This window comes from Scyliorhinus torazame, chromosome 12 (genome assembly GCF_047496885.1).
Source record: "Scyliorhinus torazame isolate Kashiwa2021f chromosome 12, sScyTor2.1, whole genome shotgun sequence".
Lineage (NCBI taxonomy): Eukaryota > Metazoa > Chordata > Chondrichthyes > Carcharhiniformes > Scyliorhinidae > Scyliorhinus > Scyliorhinus torazame.
In genome coordinates, this window is record NC_092718.1 from 84,902,883 (window position 1) to 84,916,408 (window position 13,526).

General features: G+C 46.8%; 1 protein-coding gene across 1 annotated transcript in view; it reads right to left on the reverse strand.

Annotated features, from left to right (window-relative positions):
• The window catches only part of LOC140386531 (B-cell receptor CD22-like), a 118,963-nt gene that overhangs the window by 77,520 nt on the left and 27,917 nt on the right, over positions 1–13,526 (reverse strand). The window contains 1 exon segment of the mRNA XM_072468939.1: positions 2,444–2,719. Coding sequence (XP_072325040.1) covers positions 2,444–2,719 — 276 coding nt within the window.

Here is a 13,526-nt window from a genome sequence, read left to right on the forward strand (position 1 = left end):
CGGGTTGTGCTGGGATGTTGGTATGGGGGAGGTTGGGGATTTGTGTTGTTGGTTCAGATTGATGGATATCTTTGATTATATTTCTAAATCAGCTTGAATAAAAATATTTTTCAAAGGAAAAAGCAGTCAACAGCCCCCTTGCACTCAGACTGGCCTGATTCCTGCTCACCTCTCCAACTACACTTCATGTCACCATTGGTGTTACACCCACTGAGCTGCTGATGGGCAGATGCATTAGGACAAGGTTGAATCTTATATTTCTGAATTTGACAGAGAGGGTGGAGGCGAAACAGAACGAAGAGAAGAAACATCATGATTCAAAGTAAACTGGGAGAACATTTGAGGTGGATAATTTGGTGAATGTGGTGAAGAATTCTGGAGTAGGCCCAAATTGGATCCCGGGAAAGGGCGTGGCTAAAACAGGTCCAGTGTTGGACAAGTTGGATGTTCCAGGAAAAAGATTTTTTAAAACACTGGGAGGGGCCATTTGAGAGAAGAGAACCTCACACAGAAGCAGTGGGACAGCCTAGCCCTAGTCGGTTGTCAATGATATGGCGACAGATGGAAGTAACACCAAGCTACCCTGAGGAAGAACCCAGGAACGTTCCGGATGGGGGGACTGAGGAAACAACCTGCACGGATGCATCTTCGCAGATCAAGAGTCAACCCATTTAGGTTCAAACCGAAGTTGCCTCTACTGCTGAAGTACCCATCAGTGAAGTGCAACGCTGTCAAAGGATTAAGAGGTCCTCTGACTGACTTACCTCACAAGAGACTGTATTGAGCTCCCGCGGTGACCGAGTGTGCCTAGTTTTGAGTCCGAATAAAATTGGATATCCTAAATTAAAGATTTGGACACTTTAATTGAAACTACAGTCAACTCCAGCAAATGGCCTGCTGGGAATTCGGAAAAAAGGGATAAAATAGACACCTGGGGTGCATCGACAGCGAAGACGCAATGTGGGAGGTGACCTTGACCATCCGAAGAACTGACCAAGTGTAAAGGAAGGAAGAAGCTGCCAGCAAGATCCACCTTCATCGCGACGGACCAGAGGGACTCAGGAATCGGACCCACCCTTCAACCGGACCATCGTTGCGGGTAATATAACCGAATCTTGGGTGTTTCTTGCATATATATTTGGGTTACTTTATGGGTTAGTTGTGTGTTTAATAAAGATTGTTGAATTCATATTTATGTTTGTCCTCTGTTCTCATTATTAAAGACACCGAGGTAAAATCTGAAGGAAGTAAACTGGTCAAAAGAAACTGAATGAAATGAAAATCGCTTATTGTCACAAGTAGGCTTCAAGTGAAGTTACTGTGAAAAGCCCCTAGTCACCACATTCCGGCGCCTGTTCGGGGAGGCTGTTACGGGAATTGGACAGATACAACACTCAATTTATTGTACATTATTGTAAAGGCAGAGGGATGTGGTAGCCTGCCCCTTTCAGGGGCAAGTTCCAGAAGGGACATGTGACCCAGTCGGCCAATGGGGCTGGAGTGTGTGAACAATAGGAACAGGAGTAGGCTATTCAGCCCCTTGAGCCTGTCCCGTCATTCAATGAGATCATGGCTAAAGGAGGAGCGAGGGTTTTCCAGTTAGTTAGGAGTTTGGAGTCAAGGAACATGGTAGCTTTTCTATCACTCTTTGTCTATAGTTTCTTACATGAGTAAACCATTCAATCATTTATCTATTTGGTCAGAATACTGCACTCTCTACCTCAGGGTAATGGTGCGAGGTATCACTGAGGAGGCTTTATTGACCAAAAGATTTATTGGAAATAAAATGGGGTTTAACTATATTAAGGCACAGAGGTATATTCGACAGGTCTTTCCCCATTGGTTGGGCTCACACGTTCCCATGCAATAGACCTTGAGCGGGTATTGTGGAGCTCGGAAGATCGGCCCTTAAAGGGGCCACGCTACCACATACTAACCTGCTCCTGCCCGAAAACTTTTGCTATCGCTGTAACCTAAACCAGACCCTTCAGCACTCCCGATCTCTTTATCCTGCTCCTTCCCTAACAACCCTCGTTATCTCTGTACTCATCTAACCCCTTCAACTATCCCTATCTCTGTAACCTCCTCACAGTCCCTGTACTCCTCTGAGATCTCTGCAATACTACAATTCCAGTCTCTTGAGCATCCCCCAATTCCCATGGCTCCACTATTGGCACCATGCCTTCAGTTGCTTGGGGCCCGAAGCCCCCACCCCTCAAAATCTGTCCATTTTTACCTCTCTCCTAATTTAAGACACTTCTTTAAAAACCTAACATTTCCTCTGAGCTTCACTGTTGTAATATCTCCTTATGTATGTCAGAGAAGGACAGGGTGAAAAAAATAAAGAGGGTTAATCTACTTCTGCTAAACTCCAGCAAATAAACAGTCCTCGGGCAGAAAGTGTTGGTGTTTTACGAAGAGCCAGATAGAGTTAAATGCTTACATTGCACATCCAGGTGGGTAATGTTGGAGGTGCTGTTACCCAGTGGGTTCCTCACTGTGCAGTAGAAACTTGCATCATTCTCCCGTGTTACAGGATTGAAGGAGAGAGTGCGGCTACTTGTGTTTAACTGGATGCTGGTGTTCCCCTCGATCCTGAACCAGGTGTAATGGGATATCGGTGGGACACTTTCACTAGAGCAGGTTAATGTGATATTGCTTCCCTCCCTTATCCCATCAGTGGATCTGCTGATGGACACCATCGTCTCCTGTGGGGGATCTGGAACAAGAAAAGAGGAGAATCAGCAGTTAATCCCCAAGCCCCACAACCCTCCAAGATCTCCGTGCTCCTCCAATTCTGGACTCTTGGCCATCCGCCCATTTCTATTGCTCCACCAATGGCAGCCATGCTTTGAACTGCCTGGACCCAAAGCTTTGGAAATCCCTCCCTCATTTCTTATCTCCTCAGAACAAAATCTGACTCTGAGTCACATCTGGAGATATTAGAACAGTTGACCAAAACCTCAGTCAAAGAGTCAGGTTTTATGGAGCGTCTTACAGGTTTAGAGAGTTGGACATTATGTATCTATTATCCTGTCCATTCAACTGCATGTCATAGACATTGTAAATCTCACAGGCTCTTGTAGATAGACCTGTTTAGACTGAGAGAGATGCGGCATCTAATCCCTTGATGATAAGACCAAAATTACATCCAAGAAGGAAATCCCGTTAGATTAGACACGGCAAGAGGTACGACCACTGACTGTAGTAATGTCTGGAAGTGCGAAAGCATCAGCACAGAGCTGAATAAAGCTCTAGTCCAGTGACTAGTGTGGAATGTTCCACTCTATGAATGCGAGAGTTGGACAGAGAAGAACAGCTTTTGAAATGTGGGTTGGGAGGAGGATGCTGCGAATCAGATGGATGGGCAGAAAGACCAGTGAGTGTCTTAGATCAAAAGGAGAAGTTCAGGAATTTAAAGGGTTGCTCAGTACAGTCAGAGAGAGAAAGACAGTCAAGTACGAAGGCTGGAAAAGACACAACAGCCTTGTCCTGACACCAATTGAAGGAGAAACTGAGAGTATAACCAGAAGAGAAGAAAAATGGGTGGATAACATTGGGACATGGATTGTGGGAAGATTGAAGAAAACCAGAAAAGAAACCAGACGATGCCAATGGCTCCTCTCAGACTGTGGTGATAACGAACAAGTGAATGTATCTCTACACTCACGTTCCACAATGATGGTTATGGACACTTCCACCACTCCATGTTCATTCCCTGCCACACACACACAGTCTCCACACACTTGTCTGTTCATTGGGACATTAAGATGTCGCCACTTCAGGTTAGGAGCTGGGAAGCTCTCGACAGAGCAGATTATCACTGTAGAATTCCCCTCAATTATATTAATCGATGAAGCCGTTGTCAACTGCCCCAGCAGCCTCAGACACACCCATACCTACTGCCACAGCTTCCGAAGTCAGATCAGCCTTCTTGTAAGTGAACAGTTGGAAAACAACGGGTCCTGACGGAGTCCCTGGTCGTGCACTCAGGTCCATGCCCGGACCAACTGGCGGGTGTGTTCGCGGACATCTTCAACTTCTCCCTACTCATTTCTGAAGTTTCCACCTTTTTCAAAAAGACCATCACTAAACAGGTGCCAAAGAACAACCAGGCAACATTGGTCATTGACTACCATACGGTGGCCTTGACATCTATCAATATGAAGTGCTTCAAGAGATTGGTCATGAGACACATCAACCCCATGCTCTGAGAATGACTTGATCCACTGCAACTCGCATACTGCCACATCTGGTCCACAGCAGATGCCATCTCCCTGGCCCTAAACTCTTCCCTGGAGCATCTCGACAATAAGGACTCCTACATCTGGCTCCTATTCATTGACTACAGCTCCGCCTTCAACACCATAATCCCAGCCAAGCTCACATCAAAGCTCCAAAACATAGGACTTGGTTCCTCACTCTACAACTGGATCCTCAACTTTCTGACCCATAGACCACAATCAGTAAGAATCAACAACACCTTCCCCACGATAGTCCTCAATACCGGAGCCCAAAAAGGCTGCATACTGAGCCCCCTAATATACTCCCTATACACACATGACTGCGTGGCAAAATTTGGCTCCAACTTCATCTGCAGGTTTGCTGATGACAAGACCGTAGTGGGTCAGATCTCGAACAATGATATTCAGAGTACAGGAGGGAGATAGAGAACCTAGTGGAGTGATGTAATGACAACAATCTCTCCCTCAATGCCAGCAAAACTAAAGAGCTGGTCATTGACTTCAGGAAGCAAAGTGTCATACACACCCCTGTGTGCATTAACAGGGCCGAGGTGGAAATAGTTGACAGCTTCAAATTCCTAGGTGTGCACATCACCAAATATCTGTCCTGGTCCACCCACATCGAAGCTAATAAAGCATAACCGCGTCTATACTTTCTCAGGAAGCTAAGGAAATTCAGCATGTCCATATTGACTCTTACTAATTTTTACAGATGCAACATAGAAAGCACCCTATCTGGCTGGATCGCAGACTGGTATGGCAACTGCTTGGCCCAAGACCGTAAGAAAGTACAGAGAGTCGTGAACACAGCCCAGTCCATCACACAAACCTGCCTCCCATCCATTGACTCTGTCTACACCACCCACTACCTTGGGAAAGTGGGAAGCATAACCAAAGACCCCTCTCACCCAGGTTATTCTCTCTTCCAGCCTCTTCCATTAGCAGGAGATACAAAAATCTGGGAACATGCACAAACAGATTCAAAACAGCTTCTTCACCGCTGTGACCAGACTCCTGAATGACCCTCTTATGGAGTGAACTGATCTCTTCATACATCTTCTCCACTGAGCAGTACTGCACTCTGTAAGCTTGACCTGATGCCTGTGTTTATGTAATTACATTGTATATTTATGTATGTTCTACATATTTTCATGTATGGAACGATCTGTCTGCACTGTACACAGATCAATACTTTTCACTGTACCTCAGTACATGTGACAATAAATCAAATCAAATAAACCAAATCAAATCAAGCATCTGTCATATCAAGAGAAGTAATTGAAAGATTCCGTGGTGAGTCTAAAAGCAAATAAAGATAAGGGGCGGGATTCTCTGGGAATCGGCGGGGCAGGCAGAAACGGCGCAGTGGAGTGGCGGGAACCACTCTGGCGTCGGGCCGCCCCAAAAGTGCGGAATCCTCCGCACCTTCAGGGGCGAGTCCGGCGCCGGAGTGGTTTGCGCCCTGCCAGCCGGCGTGGAAGTCCTTTGGCGGCGTGCTAGCCGGGGCCGAAGGGACTCCGTCGGCCGGCGCGGGTCCGCGCAGGAAGGGGTTCACCTTCGCGCCAGCCATCGCGGAGGCTTACATGGCCGGTGCGCAGGAATAGAGTGCCCCCACGGCACAGGCCCGTCCGCGGATCAGTGGGCCCCAATCGTGGGCCACTCCCTGGGGCCAGATCGCCCCCCCCCCCCCCCCCCCGAGGACCCCGGAGCCCACCTGCGCCGCCAGATCCCGCCTGTAAGTGACCTGCTCCAATTTACGCCGACGGGACCTGCATAGAACGGGCGGGACTTCGGCCCATCGTGGGCTGCAGAATCGCCGGGGGGGGGCTGCGGTGAGTGGCCGCCGGTCGGCGCAGCGCAATTCCCGCCCCCGCCAAATCTCCTGCGCCGGAGAATTCGGCAGCCGGTGGGGGCGGGATTCACGCCGCCCCCCGGCGATTCTCCGACCCAGCAGGGGGTCAGGGAATCCCGACCAAGTTTACTTAAAATTGCTGTGAAATACTTTAGGAGATGCTCAGAATATCAAAGGTGATATCAGTATACACAATCCAGACAGTTGAGTACTGAGGGTGCAATGCACAGTCGGAAGGTCAGTACTGAGGGAATTCTCTGCAATGTTGGAGAGTCAGTACTGAGAGAGCAATGAATGTTAGAATGTCAGCACTGAGGAAGTGCTGCACTATTGGAGGGGCAATACTGAAGGAGTGCTGCACTATTGGAGGGGCAATACTGAAGGAGTTCTGCACTATTGGAGGGGCAATACTGAAGGAGTTCTGCACTATTGGAGGGGCAATACTGAAGGAGTGCTGCACTATTGGAGGGGCAATACTGAAGAAGTGCTGCACTATTGGAGGGATGTGCTGAGGGAGTGCTGCACAGTCAAAGGGTCAATAAGAAAGGAAGTCTGCACTGTCACAGGGACAGTACTGAGGGAGTGCTGAACTGTCAAAGGGTCAGTGAGGAGCAAGTGCTGCATTGTCCGAGGGTCAGTGCTGAGAAAAGCTGCGCTGTTGGAGCCTCAGTACTGATCGAGTGCTGCCCTTTCATGAATTGGTTATCAGTGAGTGTTGCACTGCCAGAGGAACAGTACAGAGGGAGTACTGCACTGTTGGATGGTCAGCACTAAGGGAGAGCTGCATAATCGGAAAGTTGGCACTGATACTGTTAAATGTGTAAATAGATATATTATCTATAAATAATAACCCTTTATATTACATCTCCCCCAAAATCTCTGACATCCATACAGACATGATTTACATTATCTTCTTTCATGTAATGTGTTAAACCTGGTCCCCTCTGCCCTGTACCATGATCCCAGACGAGACCCCAACAGTAGCTCAGATACTGGACAGAAACACCAATATTTTATTTTAATTTTGTAAGACTGTGAGAAAAGGAATGATTTCATGAAAAATGGGGATATGGAGATTAAAACAAACTTTATTACTAACACAGCATTAAAATATCTTTAACATGATACAAGAAAATAACTTACAATTACCCCTTAAACAATGTTAATCAATGCAGTGAATAAAATACCTCTTAATTACTCTCACTAAAACAGCAAAAAAAGACCCATCTCAGCTCACTTTGTAAGTAAAAAAAATATGTTTATTGAAAAAATGTCATATTAAACAAACCCATCCAAACAATTAACCAATAGTATACAATAGAAGAAAGAGACACACCTGCAAAAACACACACTAACTTCAACCCAAAAAATGAAACTAAACCCATTAATTGCCGACAGTGACTAGCGCTTTAAAAAAGGAAATGAATGACTGCCATCTGAGGTAAAACTCTTCCACCGACCTTCTAATGGTGTTCTTAACCTTCTGCAAATGTAGAAAAGACATTTCAACATTTGGTCACCCAGCCAAGCCGAGGCACTAGGTGGAGGAGGAGATCTCCACCCAAGTAGATCTCGTCTCCGGGCTGTCAATGAGGCAAAGGGGAGGATATCCACCTTCACCCCCGACTGAAGCACCGGTGAGTCTGATACCCCAAATATTGTCACCAGAGTATATGGTTCCAAAACAGCATTGAGTATCTCCGACATGCTGTTCAAGAAAGAGGCGCAGAAACTTACCAACTTGGGACAAGACCAGAACATATGTCTGTGGTTAGCCAGCCCCCGAGATCAGCACTCACAATTACCCTCCACCTCAGAGAAGAATCCGTTCATCCTCGCTTTAGTCAGATGTGCACTGTGCACGACCCTGAATTTGATCACACTTAGCCTCACTCAATACCTTATCATCCAGAATGGGACCCAATTCACCCTCCCATTTCAGAGGTAATAATGAGGGACAGAGACAAGGCGGAGGCACTGAATCAATATTTTGCCTCTGTGCTTACGGTAGAGAAGAATAAAAAAATTCCAAGAACTGCAGTTAATGCAGAGGAACTTAGTGCAATAATCATCACTAGGGAAACGGTATTGACAAAACTAATGGGACTAAAGGCAGATAAGTTTCTGGGACCTGATGGCCTTCCCCCCCAGGGTATTAAAGGAGGTGGCAGCAGAGAGAGTGGATGCATTGGTTATATTTCAAAATTCCCTGGATTCTGGAAAGGTCCCGGTGGATTGGAAACATGCTATCGTAAATCCCCTATTCAAAAAGGGAGAGAGGCAAAAGGTAGGAAACTATAGACCGGTTAGCTTGAACTCTGTGGTGGGGAAGTTGGTGGAATTAATCATGAAAGAGGAGATGACTGAACATTTGGAAAGACAAAGCTCAATCCACCATTGTCAGCATGGTTTTATGAAGGGTAAGTCATGCTTGACAAACTTGCTTGTGTTCTTTGAGGATATAACCAGCAAGGTGGATAATGGGGAACCTGTGGATGTGGTATATTTAGACTTCCAATGGGTGTTTGACAAGGTGCTGCATAAAAGATTGATCCAGAACGTGACACCGCAGGGGGTAGAATACTAGATTGGATTGAGGATTGGCTGACTGTTAGAAAGCAGAGAGTGGGGTTCAGTGGCAAACTGTAACTAGTAGGGTGTCGCAGGTTTCAGTCCTCAGACCTCTACTGTTTACAAACTATATAAATTATCTGCAAGCAGGGACAGAGTGTAAGAAAGCAAAATTTGCGAATGACACTAAAATAGGTTGGAAAGCAGGCAGTGAAGAGATACAGATTTTACAGATGGCTATAGATAGGCTTGGAGATTGGACCAAAATTTGTCACATGGCGTTTAATGTGGATAAGTGTGAGGTTATCCATTTTGGCTGAAAAAGTAGTCAGGCAAATTATTATCTAATTGAGCATCGGCTTCAAAATGTGCCTGGGCAGAGGGATCTGGGTATCTTTGCTCATGAATTGCAGAAATTCTATATGCGGGTACAGAATGTAATAAGAAAGGCAAATGGAATGTTTGGCCAACCATTGGCTGTGTGAAGTAAACCTCAAGGTTTGGTACCAGTGCCAAAGAAGAACAAGGTAGCCTGCCTCAACGACTACCGACCGGTGCTCTGACATCTCATCATGAAATGCTTCGAGCGGCTAGTCATGAGACGGATCAACGACAGCCTCCTAGATGGTCTCGATCCATTGCAGTTCGCCTTTCACCGCAACCGGTCCACAGCAGATGCTATCTCCCTGGCTCTACAATCAACTCGAACACCTCGACAACAGGGACACCTACGTGAGACTGCTGTTCATAGACTACAGCTCCTCCTTCAACACCATTATCCCAACAAGATTTATAACCAAACTCTGCAATCTTGGACTTGACCCCTCCCTGTGCAGCTGGATCCTTGACTTCCTCACCAACAGTCCTCAATCTGTCAGGTTAGGCAACAGCACCTCCTCCACAATAGTCCTCAACAGCAGGGCCCCGCAATAATGTGTGCTCAGTCCTCTACTGTACTCCTTAGACACACACGACTGTGGCAAGATTTAACTCCAACTCAATCTATAAGTTTGCAGATGATACGACTGTGGTGGATCGTATTTCAAACAACGACGAATCAGACTACAGAAGAGAAATAGGTCGCTTGGCTGCATGGTGTACCGAAAACAGCCTCTCTCTAAATGTCTAAAAGACCAAGGAACTGATCATCGACTTCAGGAAGCGTAACACGATACCCGCCCCCCCGTCTGCATCAATGGCTCTGAAGTGGAGATGATCGATAGCTTTAAGTTCCTGGAGGTCACATTGATGCAACAGTCAAGAAAGCCAACAACGTCTCTACTTTCCACGGAAGCTAAAGGAATTCGGCATGTTTGCATCGACTCTCACAAACCTCTACAGATGTGCCATAGAGAGCATCCTATCCGGCTGTATCACAGCCTGGCATGGCAACTGCTCATTCCAAGATCGCAAGAAACTGCAGAGTTTGGTGAACTCAGCCCAACACATCACAGAAGCTTACCACCCCCACATTGATTCTGTCTACACCTCCCGCTGCCTCTGAAAGACAGACAGCATTGTCAGAGACCCCCTCCCACCCAGGCTTTGTCTTCTTCCAGACCCTTTCATCAGGCAGAAGGTACAGAAGTCTGAAGACCGCACATCCAGACATAGGAACAACTTCTTCCCCACAGCTACTAGACTCCTCAATGACTGTCCCTCGGACTGATCTGTTCCCTATAAGAACATTATTCACAACGCCCTATGCTGCTCTTGCTCATGTATTTGATGGTTTGGCTCCTTGATCCGCACTGAAACCAATCACTGTTTGTCAATGAATAGTGTGTTCCAGGTCCAGGGGCTGATACTACATGCTTGTCGCCTTGCACGCAGTAGGCCAGCTGGGAGTGCCTGACATCAACAGAAAAGGGTTCCACTCCCTGAATATCTAGCTTGTGTCTGACCACCGCATGCAGATCATGCACATTTCCCTGGGAGTGTGCACGACAATTACATCCTGGGGAAGTTGGATATCCCTGGCCTCTTCGTGGACCAGCCCTGGATGGCAGGTTGGCTCCAGGGGATAAGGAGAATCCGCTGAGGACCTGTCTCATCTAATAATTTTTATTATTGTCACAAGTAGACTTACATTATTATTAATAATAATAATAATAATCTTTACATTTAACATTGCAATGAAAATACTGTGAAAATTCCGGCGCCTGTTCGGGTACACAGAGGGAGAATTCAGAATGTCCAAATTACCTAACAGCTCATCTTTCGGGACATGTGGGTGGAAACCAGAGCACCCGGAGGACATGATGGCAGTACAGAGACCGGAAGCCGAAGCAGAGACCTGATACAACGAGTCTCATGTGGTCACCTGATAGAAATCTAGTTTTTAATATATAATAAGTTTAAAGGAAGGAATGGTTCAGAATCAAAATGGTTTATTCAGAATTAAAATGGTTTATTAAGGTCACACTGTTCAAACAGACAGACAGTGAAAACTGCTGTGTAGCATGAGAATGATCAGATTTAAACAGGCCAGACAGATGCACGGACACATTCGATAGTATGTAAATCTGGGCAGTGCCCCTAGTTCAGTTTTCATGACAACGGAGAAAGTTTGGTGGGAATGGAATGTCACAGTCACACCATATCAAAATTTGATGGACAGCCATTTCTATCAAATTAAATGAACTACAATTATTATGACCCAATCACAGACTGAAAGGGAACAGAACATTAACGATAGCAATGACCCGGTTTGAACAATTCATTCCGGAATCGTCTTACTTCATTTCTTTAACTATTTCCTGTGCTTTTTGCTCTGAAAGCCGCCATTTTGCCTATTTCCAACTTCTCTGTATTGTGTATTTTAATTTGAAGAAATCATCAAGAACTGTAATTTGTATTGCATTCAACTCAGTCATCTGTATATGCTTGGACAAAACAAACTTTTTAAAAACTCTGTATTTGCAAGCAAACTGACCTGATCAAGAGACATTTGAAAACTGACTGAATAAAGCTACAATTTACTTCACGCATGAAGCTCAGTTTTAAGTTCTGTCGAGTGATAGAAAGTGCGGCGACGCATAAGATATATTAACCAAAGTACAGATCTATCACTACCTGAGCTGCCATTAAGCAGTGCATTGACTGCTTAAAATGCATTTCTGATGCCTCACCCGCTCTGGTGGTGCAATGCAATGCAGCCCTGGAGGGTCGCCCACTTCATGGTGGTCTGCTGTGTCCTCCAAAACCTGATGCAGCAGCGGGGCGACATGCTGGAGGTGGGGAATGAGGAACATGTGCCCACCTCTGATGAGGAGGAGGATGATGAGGAGGCGCCGGACCAGCAGGACTGGAGGACGATTCCGGGAGGAACCAGGGGGACCAACCAAAGGCTGCAGGACAGGCGGCAGTGGCAAGGGCCTGGCAAGCCCGGAGGACCAGGGAGGCCCTCATACATGCCTGATTCACATAGGATGTGGTCCGGCCCGTCATTGCTACTTTCCCCACCCTCCTCCCCCATGCCCGAGCCAGGTATTGCCGGCGACATCTCCTGCGCCCATAGCCAGTGGGACTCCTCCAATCAGCTATGGATCTGCTGGAGGGTTGCTGACATCTCCCTCTGAATGTCCCGGCCGCTCCCTAACATCTCCAACAGCCCCGAGTAAACCTGTTCCAGAGGCTCAGCATCTGTATAAAACCCAGATGGGTCCTGGGATCCAGCAAACCTCCAACTGCTGTCTCGCCTGGGCGTTTCTGCCTCCACCTGATGTGTGCTGCTCACCAGATTGTGCCCCAGAAGCCTGATCACTAACGTTGCCCACCAAGATGTGTGTCTCTGCACTGGTGGAGAGTGGGGATGACAGTTGTCGATTCTGTCATCCTCAGAGCTCTCCTCTGAGGTGGTCTCATGGGAGACAGGGGATGGGGCCTTGCTGAATGGGCCAGAGCTATCAGCTGGAGGACCTACTGGAGAATGGACATGTGGTCAGTGGGAGGGATAGGTCAATCTGGATGGCAAGAACAACTCACATTTGACAGATCCTGGTGGGTCCCGGTGGATCCATACCCCTGTGGCATGTGCCAACCCCTGCATGGGTGACCGCTGTGTCCTTGGCCACCCCCATCTCCTCCAGGGCCTGTTCCTTGAAGGTCATGAAGATTCTTATGTCCGGCACCCCTCTGCCAGTCTGGGCCCTCTCCCAGCGAATGTGGGAGACCTTCTTCTGTGGAGACAGAAGGCATCATTTGCTGCACATGCGGTTCACAGTGGGGTAGGGGGGGTGAAGGAAGGGTTCGAGGGGCCACATGGAGGGTTGAGGTCCTGCTTGCGTTGGGGCGGAAAGGTCTTCGGAAAGTAGTATTCAGAATAAGGTAAATGAGTTGATGGCGCAAATTATCGTGAATGACTATGATTTAATGGCCATTACTGAAACATGGTTAAAGGATAGTCACGACTGGGAGTTAAATATCCAAGGGTAGCAAACTATTCAGAAGGACAGAATGGATGGTAAGGTGTAGCTCTATTATTTAATGATGACATCCGGGCAGTAGTGGGGGATGACATTGGTGCTATGGAGGATAAGGTTGAATCCATTTGGATGGAAATCAGGAATAAGGCGAAAAACTCACTGATAGGAGTAGTCTTATAGGCCACCAAATAGTAACATTACGGTGGAGCGGGCAATAAACAAAGAAATAACTGATGCATGTAGAAATGGTACAGCAGTTATCATGTGGGATTTTAATCTACATGTCGATTGGTTTAACCAGGTTGGTCAAGGTAGTCTTGAGGTGGCGTTTATAGAATGTATCCGCGATAGTTTCCTCGAACAGTATGTAATGGAACCTATGAGGAAACAAGCAATCCTAGTTCTGGTCCTGTGTAATGAGACAGGATTGAT